Here is a 24,907-nt window from a genome sequence, read left to right as displayed (position 1 = left end):
CAAACCCAGCTCACAGGCCCACGAGATACTCTTGCTTCCCCTTCCCTTTCTTCTTTCTTAATTTTATTCTTTGTATCCTAGTGTGTGCACAGCCTTAATGAGGTGATGTCTGATCAGACTGAACTGGCACATATTCGCTCCCACACAGGAGACTTTCTTTTTAACTACCTGAAGCTTTCTGGATTCTGTATAAACTGCATAAATCAGCCTCAGAGTCAGGGCTGAACCTTGGTGGGGACCTGCATCAGTGTGCAGCTCACATTTCAGGAAGTTCTTGGGGTTCCCCAGAGAATCTGGAACCGTGGTAGCACAGCAACAGCTATGCTACAGGTGAGAGGGCTTCTCACCAGTACTCACAGGCATGCTCACGGTGGCAGTCCAACACAATACAGGCTGTTCTAATAAAGGCAGAAAGATTTAGGGGTGGATTCCCTTCCAAAATCATGTTCAGAACCAAAGCTTAGCAAAATTTGCTGACTGCCAAATAGAAGGGAATAAACTTAACCAGTAAATGCTTTGGGAGCAGAAGGGTGTCTTAGCAGATGCTCCTGTGGTACTCTAACCTCATTCCAGGTAATTTAAAATCCATCAAACAACATGATATCAAAAGACTTGTGTCCACTCTTCATTCTGCAAAGGTCAAATTGCAAATACCTTATCTGCTGCTATCCTGTAAAGGTACCTGCCTCTTTAGACAAAACCCCAGTATTAATCACCTCAAGCCCACGAGACACGAATAATCTGTGAGAAAACAGAGGAATTCTAAGGGGGCAATATCAGAATTGCTGGAGCTCAGAGCCACACTTAATGAGCTACTGATCCTGAACAGAGCTTTAAAAATCACAGGGTAAAGATGCAAAAGGTGCTTCATTACTTTAATTACCTTTATTATTAAAATTCTGGCAGCCTCTTTTTGCCCTCCCTTTTCCCATGATTTCAAGACTCGCTCTCTGATGAGTTTGGATCAGAAGTTTAATTAAGTTGGCACCTATTTCTAGCTTGGGGATTCTGTGCCCTAGAACTCAGCTGGCCCCCACTGAGTCTGTGGCCCAGCAGTCCTTGGCCCTATTCCAACCCAGTGGCACTCTGTATCCTCACTGGAAAGAGCTGTTTAAATTATACCCCTTAAGCCAGGCACTTAATCATCAGACATGAGACACAACAGACCCTGGTGCATTTTGCTGGGGTGAAATGCTATCTTCCCTATGCTGCTTGTGAAATAGGATTTCTCACCATCCCTGAAAAGAGTGCCCCATGGCAGCAGTCTCTAGCAATGCCTGTCCTAGAAAAAACAAGACCATCAGAAGCTGGAATCAGGGATTATCTTGGCCAAAAAGGAGATGAGCCAACATGTTGCTGTCCTTCTCCCTGTCCCTGACACTCTCGGGAACGGGGGATTTCTGCAAGTGGAGGTGTCTGTTCATTGTGTTAGTAATAATCTTCATGAGATGTAGATACTATGTTCAGGAATTTTCAAAGCAAGAAATTTTGGCCAGTCAGATTGAGTGATTTTACAGTCCATTTTCAGATTAAGAAAAATACAAATCAAAAGCAGAATAATAACAGCAGGCAAGCAAGCACTCTCAAGGAAGCCAGTTTGCACTGCTGAACTAAGCATGCCCTACATTGCCATTAAAACTGGGGACAAATGCTGCCAAGAAGGGAATTTATTAGTAGTGAATTCCTGAAGGCATCTTCAGCCTAAAGAAGTGCTTGAAATCCTTGTCCTGGAATCATCTTCCCTTAAGAGGGAGAAACTGAGGTACTTTGTTTCTCTGCTGAATGGACAACTCCCTCTCTGGAGTTTCACTCCACACAGCGAGACTGCTTGGGGATGTAAGGGCCTATAAATCCTTAGATTTCCTAAATAAAGCTGTGAGATTTGTGCCTGGTAGATTGTCCTGCCAAAGAGCAGCAATCAGAACAGTGACAGACCACAAAGACATGTAGATTAGAATATAACTACCTTCCAACACCAATGAATCCCAAGGAGAGAAATCAGTACAAAGTATCAGTCAGAAAACCCCTTGGGTCCAAATTTTCCCCCACAGTCAAACTAAAATTCAAAGCCAAACCTCACCCTTTGACTAAAGCCAAAAAGGATTTCCAGTTCCCCTTGGAAGAGAGCCCCCAAATTCTGCTTGAGAAGCTCTACTCCACCACTGCTTCTGCTGGGACTCCACCTCTTCCAAACCACAGGAGGAAAGCACAAGCAAAACCATGCACAAGGCTAGGAGAGTAACAGGGAGAGATGAATTAAACCACTGGCTTGCTCCTCACCTAGAGAACCAAGACAGGAAAACTGTCTGCTTCCCTGTCCTGCTGGCCCAGCAACTGCCTGAAAAGACAGAGACTGAAAATGGTCTAATGCCTCCAGAACTGGAGGGAAATAGGAAGGTAGAAGCAGGACACCCTATTTTCTGTGCCCAAACTCATGAGTAATAGCATAGTACTTTTATTTCACTTCCAGTATTCCCAGCTGTCACTTACTAGTCCTCAGGACAGGTATGTTCCCTACCCCACCTGTACAGCTCCCCAGGCATGCAAGGGAACAACAAACAACAAACATGCACACATGCACACACATCAAACCATGCATTTCACTGGAAGCAGCAACATTGCCTGTCCCACAGGTCTGGATGTTTCTCTGGGTACTACCTGCATGATCCGTGTGGGGATCTAGCCAAGGGAAGAAACCTGAAAATCAAGGCAGGGTGGAAAAGGCATAATCACCAACAGCTTTAATTCAGTGAATAATTTCACTGGACTACCAGGCCAAAAAGCTTTTCAGGAAGGAATTTGTCCAGCTGTAGCTTAGAGCCTTTGGTGTGTAGTCCCCACAGACTTGACACAGTGGGATTTGCTATCCTTGGATAAACACAGGTCAGCAAAGGATTTCAGGTGAAGGCAGATTTCAGCCTCAGTTCCTTCACTCTCAGCATACATGTGGCTTGGAGAAGCATCTGCTCAAAATTCTATGGATTGTCAGCTTTGTTGTTAGGGATCTCCACAGCCTGGCTAAGCCTGTCCCTTGAGACAGCAAACAGAGAATTAATAAACACGAGCTATTCTGGGAAATAGAACAGAATTTCATGGGGAACTAGGTCCAACAACACTATTCATCATGCTGGCAAGGATTTCACATGATAGACTGGATTCAAACTGTAGACCCAAAGGGGTCTAAAACACTGCAGAGAGGAATCCAGAAGTGATTCCCAGACAAGCCCTTTATGACAACAGGAAGAAAATGGTAGCTTAGAGCACAGCAGATAGAGGAATTTAATCCTGAAGCTAAATAAGGAGTATCTCATGGACAGGGAAGCTCTCCCACCATTTCAAATACACTTCTCTGTAAGTTGCATAAGCAAGGGTGAGATGAGCAAACCTTCCATCAGGCATTCCATGGGAACCACCACCCTTTCCATCAGAGCAGATGCCTTTGGAGCAGATGACTATTCAGGGTGCACTAAGGACCTGAAGAGACATCATCTTGCAACCATAACCTGGGAGACAGAATAACTGAGCAGGTTGAAAGGAACTGTCACCATTGTTGTGTTTCACCACCACAGCAAGACTCAGCACTCTGTGCTTGTAAGGTTTGCCTCAACACCACGTCCAGTCTTTATGGAGACAGACCAGACCTCAGAAGGTCCACGTCTATTACACACTGCAAACCCCACCTGGGCTTGTCTGGGACACACAAGCAGTACTTACCTGTGGGAGGAGGAGGAATGGCTGCTGGCAGTGGTTTAGTAGATGGAGCTCCAGGACCTCCCTGAGGATAACCCATGTTCATGGGGCAGTTGAAAGGTGCTGAAGAGAAGTCTAGAGGAGACTGGCTTGCCACAGGGAGAGGACAGGCTGCAGGAAGCTGAGATGATGGGACTGAGGCTGGAGTGAAGAGGGCAGGTCTGGGTGGTGGAACACCAGGAGATGTCATGGGCATCAACTGTCCTGGCAGAGAGGGCTGGCTGGAGAAAGGAGCAGGACCAACAGGTCTGACTCCCACTGGTCCAAATGGCTGAGACTGTGACACAGCTACAGACAACAAAGACAGCATATCAGCATCACTTGTTTCATGTGCTAACTACTCATGACACTAGCCTTCTTGGTAGTAAGCCTTCCCTCCTTCAAGCCATGTCCTTTAATATCCATGCCCCCTAGCCCAAGCTACATCAGTGAAACTGCCACCAAGCTAGCTGTGGCTTTTCCACCCCTATATATGCTTAGTATCAGCACACATGCAGCAACAGTCACTACAACTACATCTGTCAGAAGCACTGAGAAGCCTCTTAGACAGCTGACCTGTTCTTTGTCAGTACAATAGGCCTGTGAGGAAAAAACTACAGCAGCTATCCACATTGAAGGCTTTAGTCTCAGAAAACCTAGAAATGGACACAACTATCAGACAATGCTTACCTGGCCCTGAGACAGTTGCTGGATTCAAGCCCAAGTTGTACTGTGGATATGGGTGCCCTCTGGAATAGACACTTGTTTGTGGACCCGTGCTGGCCTGGGGAGGGGCAACGTGGTGAGGTGTCACAGGCATTGCTGGCACTGGCTGAGGTGTGAAGAGGGAAGGCACTGAAGGCTGAGATGGTGCTGAAGGGGCAAATGATGATGGATAGCTGGGCTGCAATTAAAAAACAAAGAACTTGCAAATGGCCAACAGAGTCATATGCATACACAGTACTAGCAGATGCAATTTCTATCTCTGTCACTTCTCAGGCAACAGAAGCTGCTGCTCTGCTGTTGGTGCCCTGGATGCACTCAGTCAAAGGCCTTTCCCACCATGTAACTTGCTCAACAAGATGAACACCACACTCTTCAAAGTATTCTCCAGCTCTCCAAAGGATTAGTGCTCAGGAGCAAGTTCCCATATAATGACTTCCTGGAAGCACAACCAGGAGGAAATAATGAAGGAACAATAATGGAATAATAGAGGTTGGAAGCAAAACTTTGCGAACAGTCTTCTTGTGCAAGAACTGAGGTGAAGCCATGAAGCCACACTACATTAATTTTACTAAGATAAGGGTAAGATGAGCAAAGGAAAATGACCCCAGCCCTTTTCACCTTAAGATTTAAGATCTCAGTGGATCACTACACTTGTAACATTCTCCTCCAGGGATTGCACGTAGGACAGGGCTTTGTGAAAAGATGCCAGACAGCTGGCTTTTGGATTGGCACAGAGCTTGCCTTTGCTCCAGTGAAGGACATCACTGAGGAGTTCCTCAGTGTCTGCAGGTTATGTCATCTCATATTACTTCTTATGCCTTCCACAACCCAGTAGCCTTCCTCCCTTGTCCCCAGGCACGAACACCTGAGTTTAGGGCCTACCTTCTCTGGATGTCTAGGACCTGCTTTGTGGGCTGCTCCTTCAGGGATGGAACCACCCTTGGCTGCTGCGGGTTTAATGACCCCTACATTGACACGAGTGTAGGGAAAAGGAGGTGGCTGCTGATCACCCACGTTCCCTCCTTGAGCATGAAAGAGCCGGTCTCGGAGCTGTTCAATCAGGAGCTGAAACAAACCATGCTTTAGAAGAAGCACTTTGAGAGCCCCAGATGGAAAATGCTGGGGAGGCATTTAAAGTAGACCCTGACCTAAAGCACTATGAATCAAACTGCAAAACTAACTGTGTCCCCAACAATCAGCAGGAAAAAAACCTCAGCAAATGGTAAATGACAATCCAGGACATCACCTGCCTTACAATTAGGCAGATGAAGTCTCACTGATCCTTCCCCCAGTCTTTATAGTATTCCCTCCCCAACCCCTACCCACATTTAGATGGATTTATTTCAAACTGCCAGGTGACCTCCTCATTCCCTTCCTCTACCAGCTAGTTTCAAGAAGAGAGGCAGCTTCCCTGGCAAGCTGTGTCTCAGTGTTGTTCTCCATCAACCATTTTACAGTTCTATAACTCTTTCCTTTTCCTTAAATCAAAGGCACTACAAAGAAAATGCAAATGAAGACAAAACCCATATCCTGGAATACCTTTCCTCCTCCCCCTCTATTCTCAAGTTAGCATAACTAAGGTGAAACTTTAAGTCCTGAGGCATGACAAAACCCCAGCTCTCTCTCATACAATTTCCCTCCCCTATACTCTCTCTCAAAACAGCTTGCTGCTCACCTCTTTAGAGCTGCTGGGTAGGTAATTCATTGCAGCTGCCAAGCATCCTTGTGATGCCAGGAGGTTGGCATACTGGGTGATTCGTTCTGCCAAGACAGGGCCTGGTGCTGGTCCTGCGGTGCCTCGGAGCATCTCAATGGACCTGCTCAGCACCATCACCTTCTCTATAAGATCCTGAATAATACAGGAGGAAGGAAGAAATAAGACTACTCAGAATCTGACTAGTTTTATTGGTCAATCTCATGCTGAGACAATACCAGGTGGCTCTCCCCATTTTCAGTTGACATCAGGGCCAGTGTGGACAGAAGTTATTCCCCTCTGCACCAAATACTGTCACTGATGACCATTTCCTCAGATGCATTTGGAGAAAAACAGGAACCAGGAAGCAAACCATGACATTGCTACTTTAATAGTAAGGGAAAAAATGAAAATCAGAAGCCGCAAGATTATTCCAGTCAACTGTGATCTTTTTACTAGGAAGCTACTATTGTTACAGGTGATCAACTTGGAAGAGGAAGGCTTAAAACCATACCAAGAGAAATTCACTAGAAAAAACTACTACTGCTGCCAAAAGGACCAGAAGGGTTTTAGTTACTCAAAACTCCTTCAACTCCTAGAAATGAAAGCAGTGTTTACAGCTGCAGAATGATACATGCAGAATGATACATCTGGCAACTGGGAGGAGGCCAGTTTCAGAAACAACCAGGAGTGCTGAAGATGCCTTTTTGTTGCTTTTACTCAGTAGTGGGATTACAAAGCCAGTGAACTCTGTAGCAGAGGGCATTATCTGCAGATATTCAAGTGGAAGACTTGTCTAGCTCATTCTAGCAAGTGACAGATACAACAGGGCTCAGTGACTTTGGCAGGACTGGTTTAAGTGTAGCAGATTACTGAGATTAACTCAGTTGGTCAGAGCATGATGCTGGTAATACCAAGGTTGTGGATTCAATCCTCATATGGGCCATTCACCTAAGAGCTGGACTCAATCCTTGTGGGTCCCTTTGAACTCGGATTATTCTGTGATATACTCAATAGGAATGAAGAGAGGTAGGTAACAACATTGACTTAGAAGTCCTGATTTATCTGCAAGGTATGACTTCTCATATATCATGATTCTACTTGCAGTGGGAATATCATGATCCAGAGTTAATTTTATTTGGCTAAGGCTGTTCTGAAGGTAGAGCCAGATAACTGCAGCATTATGTTATACCTGACAAGCACAGCAGCAAACGTATCCCAGGCTACTACCAGTAAAAAAAAAAAAAGGTATAGTTCAAACTTCCCTGACCAAAAGGAAGCTCAGAGATGACATCAGTATGTACGAGAGGCAAGTAGGCTGTAACTCCTGTCCACGGCTGGATTTATGTGCAATGTAAACACACAAACCCTGACTGATTCAGGGTGCAAGCCTCCTTTTGAAGTAGGACCATAACCCAGGCTAGAAGGAGATACCTGGGTGAGTACAAACAGGTCTCCACTGTCTGCTGGAAGCCAGACACCCTGATGGGAAAATGCAAACAGTTCAGGGCTACCAGACAGGCCTAAAGAGGAGTCCAACCAATATCACAGGGCCTGTACCTGTAGGGCAAGTGGTGATGAAGTCTCATGGTTTTTAACCCAGCATTCCACCAGCCTCTCCACATTGCCTGATGAGATATAGCAGAGGCAGGCATCATTGCACAGGGCTGCATCTCCCTCTGACTCCAGGCGGGCACCGAGCATGTCTAGAGAGGAAGAGATGCAGCCAACATTTAACACACTCCCCTTTGGAAGAGCTCATTAACCCCAGTGATTTGAATCTGCACTTAATTAGAATCAAAGAATCATTAGGTCAGGAAAAAACATTGAGTCTAACTATAAACCTAGTACTGCCAAGTCCCACTAAACCAAGATTTTAAGTGCAACATATACTTGTTTTTTAAATAACTCCAGGGATGGTGACTCCACCATTTCCCTGGGCAGTCTGTCCTAATGCTTGACAACCCATTGAGTGTAGGTGGTTTTCCTAATGTCCAATTTAAACTTCCCCTGGTGCAACTTGAGGCTGTTTCTTCTTCTCCTATCACTTGCTGTTTAGGACAAGTACAACCTCCTTTTGAGTAGCTATAGAGAGCAGTAAGGTCACTTCAGTCCTCCTTTTCTCCATGTTAAACAACCCCAGTCCCCTCCGCTGCTCCTCTTAAGACTTGGGATCTAGACCCTTCACCAGCTCCATTGCATAACTGTTGGACAACAGAGAAATGGGAAGGAAACCCAAAGCCAACCCGGTTGAAAAAAAATACTTTTCTACATCTGTCAATTTTTATGTCCAAACACATAAAAGAAAGAAATGACAGATGAGTTCAGTGAAAAAATCCAACACCTTTTTTTTAAATTTCCAAAAGAGGTGTGGGAATCTCCAGGCAATAGTAGGGTGCTGAAACCTGTTTTAGGTGGAATGAAGCACACTGGATCTTTTACTGTAAATGAAATACCCTACTCCATAGAATAAAAATCACCCTCTTCATGTCTCAGCCTAGGAATAGCATCTATCCTGGTTTATTTCCATGCTACTTCTACAGGTCACAGGAAATACTCACATACACAACTTTACACCATGATTCTCAGCTACAGTGTGCACCTATCGTTCTCCAAACTCAACACTTCACACTTAAATAAATTCCAGATAGCTGTAATGAGTAAGAAGTGCTTCCTTTTCTTAACTCTATCCACTTCTTTCTGTAAGCAGTCCAGAGGTACTGCAAGGGAAATTGAATCAAAACATGGTGCACTGCATACCACAGAGCTGAGTGTAGTCTTCGTGCTTTGAGTACGTTAACAAGATGGCCAGTGCCTCCTTCCAGCTCTGTAGATCACATGTGCAAACAATATCTTGCCACTTCTGCTGCACAATGGAGGAAAGCAGCTGTAAGGGAAGCAGAAGGCCTGTCAGTCACTGAAGAAAAAGATAAGCTGACAATCCAAGCAACAGCTCACTTTCAAACACGCTTTCCACCATGCAGAGACTACCTCACTATACATTAAAGTCCAACAATGTCAGCATCCCTATGTTAACAGTAATTGGAACCTGATGCCTCTAAAAAAAGTAAAAAAGCCCAACAAAGCACTTAAAAGAATATGGAAATAGCCACACTAGACAAGACTAAAGATCTAACATGTATCTTGTTTCAGAGCAACTGCTATCAATGACTGGGAGCACAGTATTAAGATATCCTCTGTTACACTTCCCCATTTGCAAATTAATAAGCTAGGAACTTCCAAGTTGAGCTGTAAAGGGGCAGTATGCACCACAGGTTACAAGCATGAGAAGCTGAGACAAAAACCATTAAAAAAAAAAGTAACAGAGAACACAAACATACTATGTAAACAACATAAAATTGTCATAAAACTACCAAGATATTAGAGTAAATGCAATAGGAGATGCACAGATTCTGCTGACATTCTACTTCCTTCATTGAAGAAAAAGCATTTCCACATGTATTCAGAGAAACATTTGGCAAGACAGTACACACCTTCCCCTGCTCACAAAACCATCACTTACCATGGAGAGATTTGTTTTCTGCTTGGCAAAGTAGCGCTTCTGGGTTTCCTTTAGGAGGTTATCCCCACCAGCTATAGCTAAGATGATGGCATCAGCAAAGCGCTCTGCTCGCATGCACAGCTCCACTGCACCCTCAAAATTCCCCAACAGAAGGGCTTGGCTGATGAGTCCATCTGTATCTACAGAGGTCAGAAGCAGAGTCAACCCAAAGAGTCATCACTCAGATGCATTGATGATACTTGTTTTAAAGAGCAGGCCTTAAAAAGCAGTAACAGCTAAAAGCCTAGTTAAAAGAAAATTTGGAAACTCAAAATATCCACTGAACTGACTCTAAGTCTTCCATCATCTGGAGGATTCTTCTAAATTTTTAATGGGTCTCTCATCTGGGGGAAGTATTTCTATGCTCAATGCGAAATGCTGCATAACACTTGAAGGGGTCATATGTTTTGAAAGTATCCATCTGCTGGAGCGAACTTCCTGGTCTCTGAATTTTCTGGTTTTCCCTCCTCTCCCATTTTCCTAAGAGGGCAGAAACACTCTTTATGTAACATACCTTCTGTGACAGGAATCTCCAATGTGCTCATATTCTGTGGGATCAGGTTATCAAAAAAGGCTGAAGAGGAAGAAACAGCAGCTACATCATCGCTGGAATTCATCAAAAGCTGTGCAAAAAGTGCAAGACTTATTTAATTCACTGCACACACATATTCTACCCAAAACAGTTTAATGGATTACTGGGTGGGATGGGGCTGCTCTCCATTTGGTTGTGCATGCTCATATAAATCTAATTTCAATTTGGAAACTCCTGTCACTGCGCAATCAATCTGCACAGTTTCACAAGGGAAGCAACAAGAGCAGTGCTGCAATTGGCAAAGCTTAGGAGATTGATGGTGCAAGACATGCAATGCCAACAGCACTGCTGGGCAGCATTTGTCAACTCAACTGTCAGCCCTTGAGCAAGATGAACTATTTTGGATGGAACAGAGACAAGAACAACAAGTAAAATCTGTAAATAACAGGTTGGATCACAGCCATGCATGGTGCTTTACTGAAATGCAGGACACAATTGCTACTCCTGGAATATCTCAGCTAGTGTTTGAGGCTTGTGAAGATGATAACTAATCAGAGGATATAAGTTTTAGATACCTCAGAGGAGAAAAATTTACAGTGAACCAAGCCTTGGAAGGCATCTGAAGATGGACATCCCAAAATCATATGAAAAAACATTTCAGAGGATAGAGGTGAAAAAGGAAAAAATACCACAGCAGAAGCTTCACAGAGGAAATCCAGAACAGTAGCCTCAAGTTCATCTGGGGTGAGGCTAATTCTAACACTGAAGAAATCAACACAGGTGAAGTAATCCTTCCTGTAGGAATAACAGCCAGGAGTCCTTCACTGCTCATTAGTTAGTTTTAAAGCCAGAAGGGAAAGTTATTATCATTTAGTCTGACCCTGTGAGGGTCTGATAGGCCTGTGAACTATCCTCTGCAATGCCAGCATTGAGCTCAACAAGCTGTGGTTGAAATTAAGACCTTCCAGTTCATTCTGCTCTTCTCTGCTCTCCTAAGCTGGCAAGATGTACAGGACATACCTGATCTGCTGCAGCATTTGTATCACCTGCCTCAGGAAGGGGCTGTTTATCTGGGATCCCGTTACTCAAACACAAGGCAATCTAGAAAAGTAACAGACATGAACAGAGAAAAGCAAAGTAAGCACCTGGACAGCAAAGCTACCAAGAGACTGGCAAGCCCCAGTCACAATTCCCCCAACTCTTTCACCCGTTTGAAAACTTCCACCTCACCCTATTCCTGGCTGACTGCCTATCAGAGATTATCCTTTTCAGATCATTATCCATCAGTACTATGCCAGACTGTCTCCACCTGTCACCTTCTTCCTGGTTGAAGAATCCCCTAAGATGCAGAGAGCTGAATTCTAAAAGAAGCTCTCACAACTGCATTGTTGTTGAACGCTTCCCAGTGCACCAACAACTGAAAGCAAGATAACGGGGCTCAAGACCCCTTTGGCTACACCCTTACAAGTGCTTGCATTTGCTTTTTAGTGGGGTATACTTCATGTGACTCCCAGCTGAAATTTCACACACTTTTGTAATTTGTGTGCTATGAGATCACTTGCTCAGTTCCAGTAGGACCCTGCAACTCTTCTGCAACAGCTTTAGTCCTGTATATGTTTCTATCTATTGGAAATACCCTTTACCTTTTTTTGCAGATCCTCTTTACTGTAGCCCAGCAGCTTGAGAAGTTTAGTCCTGGACTCCTGCTCCAAATTCACCTGAGTCCCAATGGATATTAAAAAGACAAAAAATATGTCAAATCATAGACACCTACACACTGACAATAGTTAGCTGCTTCTGGCAGCAGCAAATTCAGAGCTCGGTTTACATATAAAGAATTCAATGATGAAAAATCCACCTAATAACTATTGTGTAAAGATGTATGGAATTTAAGTTATAATCATAGTAAAAGGGCAAAACTCAAGTTTGCCACAGTTACAACTGAGGTACAATATGTATCAAAACCATGACTGTATACATACTTACTGTACTTGGTCATTAATTCCCTGGACAATCTAGGAATTGCCAAACTAATCTCTTCACAGAAAAAATTGACTGATTTGAATCTGCATGAAACTGAGACAAGGTGGTTGCCTGAATTGCTAGCTGGCTTCACAAGAATTAGTTAACTGTCACAGAAGCTCCCTGGACGAGGATTTCAGACACTCCCAAAAATTCCCACAGGCTGCACACAGCCTAATTGATAGGCACTATTTATATGCTTTAATGCATGATTTACATTCTGCAATGAGAATCTGTCTGTCTCAGTTAAGTCTCATGCTGCTTCTTCTACACAAATGAGCAAACTGTACATGTATAAGATACTTGTAAACAGTCAATTTCAGAAACTGTTCCTGCAGAAGCAGGAATGGTGCTGCAGGACACTTTTGTACAGAAGCCTAGGTTGTAGTTTAAGACAATCAATTGTAATATGTCCTTTATGTGCTGGAGTGTCTCTCAGGACCACACACCAGATGGACTATAAAAAGTGACTTGAAATGACAGCTTGATGTGTCTCATTTATGCAACTGAAGACATTGTTGCAATGGAGATCACTTTCACCACCTAGATAACAGCTGGCCATCCTGTTCATGATTCCCCACACAAATATAATACTGTGGCAAATATCTCAATATTTTGCCCTCCACACAGTCTGCTACAAGTGTCTGTAAACAACTGCCAAGACTAAGCCCTGCCTCTTCAGAAGGACGACCTCTTCCTATTACCAAACTCTCATGCTGCCAAACTGTCCATGAAGGTTAGTCAGTCCTCTTGCCACCACAGCTCTCTCCTTTGTTCTGGGGTATCTCATTGTCCATTTGGACTTCACCTTAAAAAATTATAATGTACAGCTCCACAGGTTGCAGGCAGATATAGCTTGGCAGTGTTGAGAGAAAAAGATCCTATTTCAGGAAGCCCAAACAAGTCCACTGGAAAGACCCTTCCTAATGAAAACCAAGACAATCTCCAACACCTCAACTTTCTTTAGAAAAATAATAAGCATATTCATTCAATTCCATTTTATATTTTAAAGAACAGGAATATAAAGATGACCATATTCCACCCCATGATCATAGAAGAACTGACCTCTGTATTTCACCACAGCCATCCTACCTTCAAGAAGTTCCAAAGGTTCTCATCAAATGGCAACTTGGCTGTCTGGATCTTGCCCTGGCAGTAATCAAGGAGGTTCCCTGACTGCAAGGCCATCTGCAGCTCTTTGGATCGGAGTAGGAATTCAGTTTCAGTAGTGACTTGACTGATGAATACCTGGTGTGGATAAGTCTGCTGCATTTGCTGTCCAGGAGCTTTGGTTAGACCAAAGGTAATCAGTTTTCCTCCAAACTGAGAACGACAGAGAGAGACACAATAGGTATTCTTATAAACAAAGGTAAAAGCTACTCAGTTCTTCATTTAGCAAGGCATACCCAAGCTCCAGCAGTGATCACAAGGAACCCAAGAGTTTAGTGTGCATGGATGGTATGAGCACTGAGGGAGCTCTCATTATGAGCCCTTCAGATGAACACTGATAAACTTGACACTTGTGCATATCCAGTCAGGCCTAGCCAATTGCAAGTGCCAGAGAGGCACAGAGGAAAAAGTACCATTGAATAGAACTGTTAGTTCTTTTGTGACATGGAGAGGCAGACTGCAGTGATAGAAACTATCAGGTGAAGAGCAGGCACTAGACAGACAACAAACAAGTCAAGTAACAGGCTAAAAGAACAATTCAGCAATCCAATTTAAGAGCAAAGATGTGAGGAAAATTAAATGCCTGGATAGGAAAGAGACAGAAAGAAGAGAATGGGAATGCATGCCAGCCTGCAAGGACAGCTTTTACAAGTTTTTCTTAGATTATGTTAACTTCTACTTATAATCTCCCATTCTCCACTACAGGACTCTTTCTTGCTGGGAGTATATCTGAATATTGAGAGTAAACAAACTTCACTTAATGGGACACCACAATGCACCTTAAACAGGCATTAAAACAACTAGCAACAGGATGATAGAGGTTTTTCCAGTCAAAGCAAAGGACTGTGTCACAAGACAACACATCTATTGCGTTTTCAGCTAAGGATGAAAATTCACTTACTGCAAATGAAACCCCCACAGGTCTCCGAATCCACCTGGGTGGCTTTTTTAATGGTGGAATCAAGGTGGTCTGAGTTACTTGCTCTGGCACCTGCAGAGGAGGAAGGCTCTGTCCTGTGCCAAAGGGATCCAGGTTGTTGAAGGAGGAAGAGATCTAGAATCAGATGGAAATAGGAATAAAATATAATTAAATTCCTCTCTGTATGGAGTAAGCACAAAAAATTATTGCTTAGGAACTCGTTACTTTCCACACTGATGAAAAATGAGGCAAGAACAGCACCTCTTTCTGGAATACCACCGAGTCCCTGTGCAAGAGAAAGGGCATTTCAAAACAGTTCCAGCAATCATTTCTCAAGGAAGTTTTACCCTAAGAGACTTTCAAGTAGTTTTTCCTTAGCAAGATGCAAATTTCCTAAAAAAGCACTGCTAGGCCTAGCACCCAGCTCAAATAGAGGAGTTGCAAAATTACTTTTATGCAAGATAATGACAACATATGGCCAAAAGTTGTCCAACTTATTTCTTGTTTTTCTCACAAAGGAATTCTGACTCCCTTTTTATTGCTGGAGTCTTTCAAATGGGTTAGTTTCAAGGACTGTCTCAAGCTTTTTTGGCTTCAATGAGACTAACGAAATAAAAATTTCTTGTCTAGACAAGAGAGCGACAAAAGTGGCCCCTGAGCCAGATTTCTTACATTTAGGGAGTCAGTGAACATACATACAATGTTGTTCACAAGCACTTTTCATTTTTAACATTGTTTGCATAGATTTTTTGTTTGCTAAAGATAATCCTGTTCAAATCTGACTGGACTGTAGGGAATAGCTTTATAACTCAGCTAACCAGCACACCCTAAAGGAAGCAACATCAGGCTGATCAAGCTAAGGCTGCCAAATCTTAGAATCACAAGCAATGTTTTGTCTTTCTTCAGAGAAAACCAATTACAAAGAAATAATAATTCCTGAGGAACAGCTTATATCCAACAGATCAAACACCCTAAACTTAAAGAAATAAATATACATAACCAAGTCTGCAATAGAGTTTCTGTCCTGAGACTACTGAATTCATAAGAGAGAGACCTCTTGGTCACAAACTCCCTGTCACCATAACTGTCATTATTTCCTGCTTGTGTTCTTACTTGATATTCAATTTATTCAGGAATTATTCAACACTACTGTTCCCCAATTTTGAACAGTGGAAGCATGGTGCATGCACATGAAGAATGCAGAGAAAGAAAATTCTCCATGGGTTAAATAAATCCTTAATCTCCCACAGCTGTTGCTTGATAAAGTATTTTCTGCCTCTTGCAAATCCTATGAAACTGAACTCAGTCAGCTGTAAATGACTATATAAATAACACTTAAGCCAGTTCATACGTATTCTCTTAAAACCTGTATTGTAAGGCATTTGTTGGCTGGGACAGAGGAAGGGAATTAAAAGACTAGACACCAGATTAGAACTAAAATTTTAGACAGTAGTGACAGTTAATCTGTTCAGAGTTTGCTCATCTATTCATTGGCTAAGTAATAGGTTTCAGTATCAAAAATATTAACATGCTCAAAGTTGTAGTCAAAAGACTTGAGGAAAATTGCTAATAGTGGTTTATAAGCCACTTTATAAAATTACCTTCTAAACTAATGAAGAATAACATATCCTATGAATTAGTATCAATGTATTTAATGTTAACCTAATGACAAGAAAAGCTGGTGTACTACTTTATTTTTAGTCTAACAGTAATAACAATAAAATGTATCTTAACATCACAACTGCACTTGCTCTTGGTTTTCTTTACACACCTTTCTTTACACATTGCCTTGTCAGAGGCAATGTGGTCTCTGGAATCTGGTGGGATTATGAAACCCCCACTCAGGTAGCTTCTGGTTCCCACACCATACAGCCATAGGTCCAGGTGTGTGGGACAGACTGCATCGCTTAAAGGTGACTCTGTTACACACACGTGTGCTGCCACCACTGTGAGCAGTCACAAGAGAAACTGCCAGTCTGTCAAGGTCTAACACGGACACAGGACTTTACCTTGTCAGCCTGTGTCTTCTGCTGAGCTTCTAAGTTCCCGCCCATAACAGAATAAATGTTGATCCACCCATCGAAAGTGGCAGCAGAGAAGACTGAAGGATTCCTGGGACACCACTGGACATCAAAGCACCACTGACTCCGAATGGGCAACTCATACACCACCTGTCACACAAAGAGAGAAGATACAAGCACAACACAAACAGCCTCCTGCTTTCCCCAAATCACTTGCCCACAGCAAGCCTGTCACTTTATTTACATGTCACCATTGCATACAAATCTCTTATTTTTGCTTCTTGAAGGGTGCCTTTGCAACCAAATTATTGCACCTTGAGACCAAACTGAAAGTCACAGAAAACTCATGTTAAACTGGATTCTGACTGTAGAACAAAACCCAAAAGTGAAAAGTCACTTTTGCTCTGCTTCCTGAGGTCTACTGTATCAGAGTATTATAGCATTGTCACATTTGTTGTTAACCAAGGGAGAGACACCAGAAAACAAAACAATAAAACCAGAAGTCAAGAGGCAAGAATGTGTCATGAGCAACAACACGTAAACAGAAAGAATAGTGTGGAGCAACAAATGTGACAAGGAAAATAAAGAGTCTAAAGAAAAAAATATAGAACGAGAGGACAATGTAATAGCTGCACATGAACTGTGAAGGACATTGCAGCCAACAAGTTTATGGTTCAGCATTCAAAAAGTCAAAGTTCAATTCACAGACTTCCTGCCTGATGTTGGGCAACTCCTTAACACAGCCTTGACTTTAAACCTCCCATTTGTAAAATGAACATATTTCCTCTACGGTTACAGAAACAAGCTTCGTTTTCTGTGGGAATGTGATTTGTGGTTTCTGTTCCAGATAGAAGTGAATTAATATAATTTGCTTATATTAAAATCTAGATTGCCAAATAGAAAAACTAACAAACAAATCCCAAGAAACCAAACGTCCCCCAAACCCAAAGAAACCAATACTTCCCTCAAACTTACAAGATCAGCCATTCTGTACAACTGTATTCATCCTTAATACTGCAAAGCTTCCCAACTTTTTCACTTGAAAATTTGCTGTTCATTGGTACCAAGTCAATAAGAGCCCCCTAATAGTAGTTTATACACAAAAGCCTAATTTTAATTTGGACTCTGCAAATCTACAGCAGCATGCACAAAGATAAGTCAGCCACACTGATTTCTTTTTAAGTTTTCCACTAAAAGACAGTGAAAATATTTTTGTAAAAATTAGACATCAGGAACATTTCAGAGTCTGAATCTCTTCTAACCACTAGAGATCTAGACAAAATGAGCATCAAACCCCATGAAACTACAAAAGCAGCATTTCACACATTTTAGGAAAACAAATTAATTATTTTCCTTGTCTCCAAGGCAAAAGTGGGCAACTGAGTGATACTGCCCCATTAAATTAATCTAGCCTGAGGCTCCCATCTAGACTTTGCTCAATATTGTTAGAGCACTTTCCCCGTGCTATCATCAAGATCAACTGCATTGTCCGAAGTTCAGTTTTATCCAGGATCTCTGCACTGAATGAATGGGTGTGCATAACAAAAATTGTAAATAGCCCCACTTTAATTCAGGTGATACCTAAATATACCAAGTATGGTAATTCTGAGATACATGGCTAGATAAGCGCATACATGTGAAACCACTTTACTACAAATAAAGTTTACACACATTGTTTAACTACACTGTTCCCTTCTCAGTGACCCTCTCTAACATATGCTCCTTGGTCTCCTTCAAATTTCCTCCCAAATGAACTTACTACTCTAGGAGAAGGAAAAAGAAGAATCACATGTAAAGAGAGACCACTAAAGTGTTACCTTAGCAAAAGTAATTATAAATAGTTGAAACTAAATTTTAAGTTAAAGTTTTCTTCCCTCTCTGATCTCTGGACAAAGATGCATCAGCAAAAACCTATTTCACTCTGGATATGGACCACACTCATTCACTTCAGAAAGAGTGCATAAGACATGCTTGAGGGAATTACATTGGCACTCCACAAGGATAAAGGGAAGGACACACACAGAGCAAAGTACACAACATAAAGCAGACCATGTGTACTGATAGCTGTGGTTACATACCTCCCCCGTACTTGGGTTCCAGCACAAGATCCGGTTGTCTTTGGCACTACTCAACAGCAGTTCAGGGTCAGCCTGGCACCAAGAAACAGAGAGAACTCCCCTAAAATAGATCAGAAAGAAATCAGTCATATTTCCTGTACAGTTTGTTCTGCCATCCAGTCACTAAGAAAGCACCATGCACCAGCACCTTGGCTCAGAAATGCTAGTTCTCATCTCCACCTTCAACCAGATTCATCTGGAAAAGAAAGCAGGCCCAGGAGAAAATCACAGTTCCCCTAAGTCCAGTCTCCCAGCTGTCTGCCTTGAAAAGATGCAACACAACATGCAAGTCCTCACCTGGTGTGCCCTTCCAGCTGGCTAAGAGGAGAGGTAGCAAAGCGTAAGTCCCATATTTGGATCACTGGCAAACGGTCATCCTCAGAGGAAAGGACGAGCTGGGTTGCAACTTCTGGATGCCAGGCCATTCCTGAGCAATGCATCTAGGGACAAAAATAGCACAGGCTGAAAATTCAGCAATGCAAGTTGGCAATAGCACAAATGGGCCAAAGCCATGTCATTCTGTACTGAACTCTCCCAGAATGCTTGACATAAACCAAATCTAGTAATGTCTTGCTCCAAGCAGCAAGCATTTCTACCATCTCTTCACAGCAAAAAAAACCCTACTAACCACATAGAAGTCAAAGTCCAAAGCTGGTCTAGGAAGAAAGCTGGGAGGCTTCTCATAAATGAGTTGTGAACACAGAAACTGAATCCAAGAGTACATGAATTTTAAAAACAGTAAGGGGCCTTGTTTCCCCATTTCATTCAGAAAGAAGAAAAAGAGGTGCTTTGATGCTATGTCTCCAAGAAAACTAGTTTCAGCAGCTCCTAGAATAAAACCACTTGTCCCAAGAGTCTGTGCCACTGCTTTGTAGTCCCACGTGGCACGTTGTAAGCTAGTTAGAAATGCAGCTTTTCTCCACTCACTCTGTTGCTGTGGTCACTGACTTTGATGATGGGCTCATTCTTCCTGAGGTCCCAAACCACAGCCTTGCCGCTGGGGTGAGCAGAGGACAGGATATGCTGCACCTGCCGATTCCAGGACACCACACTGATGTCTTCATGTGGCTGCCAAGACAGGAAAGGCCACACATCCATTATGCCCAAGCTGAGGGAACACTCACAGGAGTCTGTCAATAGTTTAACTAAGGGATAAGGGATTTGATGATACATAGATTCCTCTCTTCAACTGCTGATCAGTAACTGGAAATACCAGCAGCACTAACCAGAAAGACTAGGGGAAGTCCTTACTCAGAGTACAGTGGACAGCATTCTATAGGGGAATGTCACCTGGAAAAGTACCTCTGCATTTGAGGAACAGGCACTGGATTCTACATTGGCCAAACATGTTATAAATCACTCCAGAGAGAACTGCAGCTAAGCACACACATATGTTTCTACCCCAATTTCTCAGATGAACTTAAATGGAAGGATGACCTTGTGCAACATTTCAGGAGTGCAGTGAGACGGAAAACAATGAAGTATTCATGACTAATTGCTGTTATTGTACCTACTGCAATGCAGGAGATAGGCAAGGAAACAAACAGGAGACGTACTGGAAGAAAAACTTGGCCTGCTTTTACTGAAGTTTACTACGATTTTTCTACTTTCAGGAGTTGATTGCCCTGAATAATACAATAAGCATCAGAAGATCAGAAACTTCTTCCTCTTCAAACTCAGGAAATATTATCTGGGAGCAATAGCCAAGATGCATTTAATGGCTCACTGGCTCTGCTAGGGATATGACTTTCATGAGATATGAAAAGCCTCAGCTGAAGCCTGAAATAAATTCATTCCTCAGAGAAGGTCCAATAAACCTTCTTAATCCATCACACATGCCCCAGCTGGATCACAAGATAAACTGGTCAGTTACTTGATTCAAATCCACAAAGAGCTTACCCATCCATGCAAAGTGCATCCTTCCAGAGCTTGCCAGTCTACCTCCCCTCCCTTTACAACACTTCTTCCACCCCCAAGAATGAAACCAATCAGTCTCTTCTGATTCATCTCTCTCCTGACAGACTTCAAAGTCATTCCCCTTTCACAGACTGACTAGGCTAGGATGTCTCCACACACATTTTTTGTCTTGCCTACTGAGATACAAAACTGCACGAGTATTGCCCAGAGGAAAACTCATTTACCTGTGATTTAGTCCCCGGAGTCATAGGCACACTGAAATTATTCAAGTCCCAGATGAAAATTTCAGAATCATTGGCTCCAGAAGCCAAGAGATTATTCTGTAGGGAAAAAAAAAGGAAATGCTCAGCTGAGATTCCTGCTCACAGATTTCTTAAAAATAAATGCAAGCAAAAACCCCAAAATCTTCCAAAGTGAGATGAGAGCTGTATTTCACAGCCATGGGCATGCATAAAGATACTAACTGGATTATAAACCAAGCACATCTCTGGCCTCCACGCCATCCACTGCAGCATAGTACAGACACATTTAAAATTTGTCTGTTTTGTGCAGATGGCTGCTGTTAATCACGATGAAATTCAGCCACAGGCCTAGAAGCCACCATCTCTGGCCAGCTGAGCTTTTGCCTGGCATCAAGGACATTTCTTCTGAGAAGATGCAAGTTTCTCACAACCAGCTGCAGACAATTTTCCATTTGCCTTTGTGCTACTACAAGAAACAGGTTCTGTTTGCTCCTCATTTATGTTGCAGTCCTTTCAAATGTGATCAGAGCCCCACTGAATTAAACACCAACTGAACAAACTAAAAAATAAAAGTTTTAATTTTGAAAGGACAATGGTTTGACACGTAACAATATTACAAGACATGTTTTTATAGAGAGGTATGTGATTCGAACAAGGTCACAGGGGAATTCAGAGGCAAAGCTGTGAAAAGAACCCAAATCTGAGTCTCAAACTAACCTCGTGTGACAACTGCTGTGCCTCTTAAGTTAAAACTTGTCCCTTTACTTATGAATCTATACACAAAGGAACGTATTTTCTAACATGGAGATTAACTTTCCTCTGGTATGTCAGTGTTACACACCTGGAAAGGGTTGAAGTCAAGGGCTCGAACAGGACCCGAGTGCTTCTCTGTCTGTGCAATGACAGGGTCGCCCTTCGAAGCCAGGACGCGGTGCGCGCTGTACATCGTCAGCACTCCGTTATCCCCCCCGCCAATCACCACCCCAGGGCCCTCCGCAGATCCATTCCCAAAGTTCCCCCAGATCAGCTTATGAAACCTACAAAAAGAAGAAAATAAAGCTGGCATAGGCCATGATGTTTGGTGGAAATCAAGACACCCTCTTCATTACCAAAACTCACATTCCTGTTTCAACCTATCAAATATATCCATCAGTCTGCACTTTAAACAATCATCTCCCTTTTAAGAGGACTGTGGCTCTTGCATGCAAAAAAAGAAATAAGCTTCCTTCCAATGACTTTTCAAGGGAATTTAAAAGGGAAGAGCTTGTCTCTCTTTTTTCGGCTGTTTTGTTGTTTGCTTAAAACTTTTAGGACCTCACATAGGATTTGGTGGTTGAAATCCTCTATCCTACACTTTACTGAAAATTAGTAAATTAAGAGATCTACATGCCTTCATTTCCAGAGCTGTTATCTGAAAAATATGTTTACACCCTTTAAAATCTGCTAGTTAGAAATCCAGGCTGTGTTTTACACTGGGGGCAGACGTCACCTACACTGACAAGCCTAAGAAATCATCTTGTTTTAAAGAGCTGGAAAGTAAGTTTCACTGTGTCTATAGTCTCCTCAGCGCAAATTGTTAGCCCCAGCAAATCTGCATTATACATAATGTCTCTAGTGACTGACTACCATGCAAGTAATTTCAGATTTCTCTCATATTCCGCCTGCTCTACTTTTATACCCAATATGATCTGTATCAACAAAAATGTTCCATTTTTGAAGAGAGGTCAATTGATTCAAAAGATAACTTTATATGCTGTAAACATTATCCCCTCCTCTCCTTTCTTGCACCAGAAAACCCTTTTCAGTTTCATTGATTGATACATCAGTATGAGCTTCCAGTACCTGTTTGAGGCAGGAAGTGCTCCTTTCTGCTTCATATCCAGGGAGGGATCCCTGAAGTCAACCTCAAATATTTCCAAGGTGGCATTTGTACTGAAGGATGCATCCAGTTGTTGGGCAGATGTTCCTAGCAGAAGTACAAGGGGAACACAAGTGGACATTTTTATCAAAAGCACAAGACACAAAAAGAGTAAGGCACTGAAAACCTATTCTTCATGGTCAACACAACCCTGGTGTTGTAACAGTTCAAAAGAGGACATGTCTGAACACCTCAGAAAAAAGAATCAATAATTATGACAAAGACTTTGAAAGAAATTAAAAGTTCTTCAGGAAATTCTCATCACCAAGGTTACTGGTACACAAATAACTTTCTTTCTTGGGATAGGTGCAACTCATGCACCCTCCTCCAAGCAACTGTGGCTTCTGATATTAAGTTCTTCCTAAATTACAAAGGCACTGACATAATGAAATCCATCTACAGTTATCATCCCAAGTACTTCTGCATACTGCTCATCAATCATGACATGTCTTAATCAGACCTTGTAAAGCTACTCTACATAATAAGTTCTTCAACTGCAACCAACTAAACATGCCTCAACAACCCAGACAGCTAGCAGTCACAAACCGGTAGCTTCCTTCTTTCTCATTATTCTTAAGGAATAAAAGCTGCAAGTTGATTTAACATTGCCTAGTGGGACACTGCCAGGCAAACTGTCCCCCAGTTACCACAGGGATGGTTACAGCATGGAAAGTGCCCAAAGGACTATTAAAAAGTAGTACAATTTATGAAACTACACAGCTTCTGATCTAAAGCAAACTGAAGCCAAGACCTTTGGTTCAACCAAAACTCTGGCCTTGTTCTCTGCAAACTTCTCCAATGCAAATCCTTCCCAGAGGCTTCAGCTCTTCACAAACTGATCCAGTGTGGGTCCCCACCATGGGGTGGTCTTTCAGAACAGATTGCTCCATCCTCAGTCCCCCACAGGTCACAAGTCCTGCCAGCAAACCTGTTCCATCATGGGCTCTCTCTCTATGGGGCTACAGGCCCTACCAAGAGTCTGCTCCAGCATGGGCTTTCCACAGGGCCACAGCATCCTTTGGAATTCACCTGCTCCAGCACGGTGGACTGCAGTTGGGTATCTGTTCCACCACGGACCTCCATGGGCTGTGGGGGTGAGAGTCTGCCTCACTAAGGTCTTCACCAGGGTCTACAGGGAAATCTCTGCTCTGGCACTTGAAACACCTCCAGCCCATCCTTCTGCATGGACCTTGGTGACTGCAGCATTGTGTCTCTCCCATATTCTCACTCATTTCTTGTGCTCCAGTTGCACATGGTGTTTTTTCTCCCTCTTGCTAACTATATTATTCCAGAGGCACTGGCACTGCCAGGCTCAGCCTGGGACAGCAGTGGGTCCCTTGGGAAGGTGGCTGGCACGGCACCAGGGGACATGGCAGGAGCTCCCAGCAGCTTCTTACAGGAGCCACCCCAGCTAGCAAAGCCTTACCATGCAAACCCAACAAAACCACCAGAGCTGTCACCTCCACACAGACAAACTTGCCTGCTGCCAACTCAGTGAACAGGCTCACTTTCTGCTTCAGGAAATAAAATTACTATAACAATAGTGATTAATTAATAAAACCAACAAAATAAAATTTAAGGTTTTGCAAAAGTACTGAAAATGGAATGTTAACCTAACAGGCAACTTTAGGGAGAAGAGGTTTATAGTATTTGATTGTCAAGCTACACGATTATGACTGAAGACAGACAAGTACAAGTGACCTTAAATAAACTTTACTTGAATTAACTTTTTCTCCCCACAGGCATAGGACGTGTGCAATGCAGAACATCAAGCAGTGTTGGAGTCTTAATTATAAATAAAAAAAATAATGTATTCAACCTTTGAAAAATCACTCACGTTTAAAATGTCAAAGTTGGGCACAGAAGTAATTCTCCACCAGTTACTTTAAAAAAACATAAAAGCTGTAATGTTTCTGGTATATTGCTTGTAAGTTTTCCAGAGACTATCAAGGTGGAAACTATTGAAAGCTAAAACCCGTACAACTCTACATGAAATTTGTCTGTGATTCATAGTCTAATAGTCACAAATTGTGAAGAACTTTACCTGTTGCTAGGTAAATAGGGTGGGTGTTTGCCGGACTCCATGCCTGCACAGCTGTTCGCTCAATTTCTTTTAGCTTCATTTTCTAGACTCTGAAAGAAATTTCACACAGAGTTTAGAACAGAGAGATACCGCTGATGTGAAAATATTCACATCAGGAACATGATGAGAACACACTGCTCTCAAAAGAGTGAAGTTAATAGCTACTTCCTGAGGCAGCGAATACTGGAATAAATCAGGATATATAAGAATTCATTAAACACTCCAACTCCCCCCCCCCCCCCCCCCCCGCCACCCC

General features: G+C 42.7%; 1 protein-coding gene across 4 annotated transcripts in view; it reads right to left on the bottom strand.

Moving 5' to 3' along the window:
* Nucleotides 1–24,907, bottom strand: part of SEC31B (SEC31 homolog B, COPII coat complex component) — a 34,958-nt gene that overhangs the window by 5,946 nt on the left and 4,105 nt on the right. For 2 of the 4 annotated variants that reach the window (XM_039708876.1, XM_039708878.1), the window contains exons 2-22: nucleotides 24,613–24,701; nucleotides 22,493–22,616; nucleotides 21,492–21,687; nucleotides 20,633–20,728; nucleotides 19,419–19,559; nucleotides 18,789–18,931; nucleotides 18,453–18,552; nucleotides 16,363–16,524; nucleotides 14,336–14,488; nucleotides 13,357–13,587; nucleotides 11,886–11,960; nucleotides 11,263–11,343; nucleotides 10,225–10,333; nucleotides 9,672–9,850; nucleotides 8,909–9,035; nucleotides 7,709–7,854; nucleotides 6,131–6,304; nucleotides 5,338–5,520; nucleotides 4,420–4,633; nucleotides 3,715–4,038; nucleotides 2,659–2,697 (exon numbers count right to left, since the gene is read on the bottom strand). In XM_039708876.1, coding sequence (XP_039564810.1) covers nucleotides 2,659–2,697; nucleotides 3,715–4,038; nucleotides 4,420–4,633; nucleotides 5,338–5,520; nucleotides 6,131–6,304; nucleotides 7,709–7,854; nucleotides 8,909–9,035; nucleotides 9,672–9,850; nucleotides 10,225–10,333; nucleotides 11,263–11,343; nucleotides 11,886–11,960; nucleotides 13,357–13,587; nucleotides 14,336–14,488; nucleotides 16,363–16,524; nucleotides 18,453–18,552; nucleotides 18,789–18,931; nucleotides 19,419–19,559; nucleotides 20,633–20,728; nucleotides 21,492–21,687; nucleotides 22,493–22,616; nucleotides 24,613–24,691 — 3,076 coding nt within the window. In that variant the 5' untranslated portion in view covers nucleotides 24,692–24,701. Of the gene's footprint in view, nucleotides 1–2,658; nucleotides 2,698–3,714; nucleotides 4,039–4,419; nucleotides 4,634–5,337; nucleotides 5,521–6,130; nucleotides 6,305–7,708; nucleotides 7,855–8,908; nucleotides 9,036–9,671; nucleotides 9,851–10,224; nucleotides 10,334–11,262; nucleotides 11,344–11,885; nucleotides 11,961–13,356; nucleotides 13,588–14,335; nucleotides 14,489–16,362; nucleotides 16,525–18,452; nucleotides 18,553–18,788; nucleotides 18,932–19,418; nucleotides 19,560–20,632; nucleotides 20,729–20,872; nucleotides 21,192–21,491; nucleotides 21,688–22,492; nucleotides 22,617–24,612; nucleotides 24,702–24,907 lie in introns of those variants that run through there. The other 2 variants (XM_039708879.1, XM_039708880.1) reach the window with 2 other exon arrangements.

Source organism: Passer montanus, unplaced genomic scaffold (genome assembly GCF_014805655.1).
Source record: "Passer montanus isolate IOZ18808 unplaced genomic scaffold, ASM1480565v1 scaffold21, whole genome shotgun sequence".
NCBI lineage: Eukaryota > Metazoa > Chordata > Aves > Passeriformes > Passeridae > Passer > Passer montanus.
Note: the sequence above shows the minus strand (reverse complement) of the source record. Positions and strands in the feature narration are given on the sequence as shown.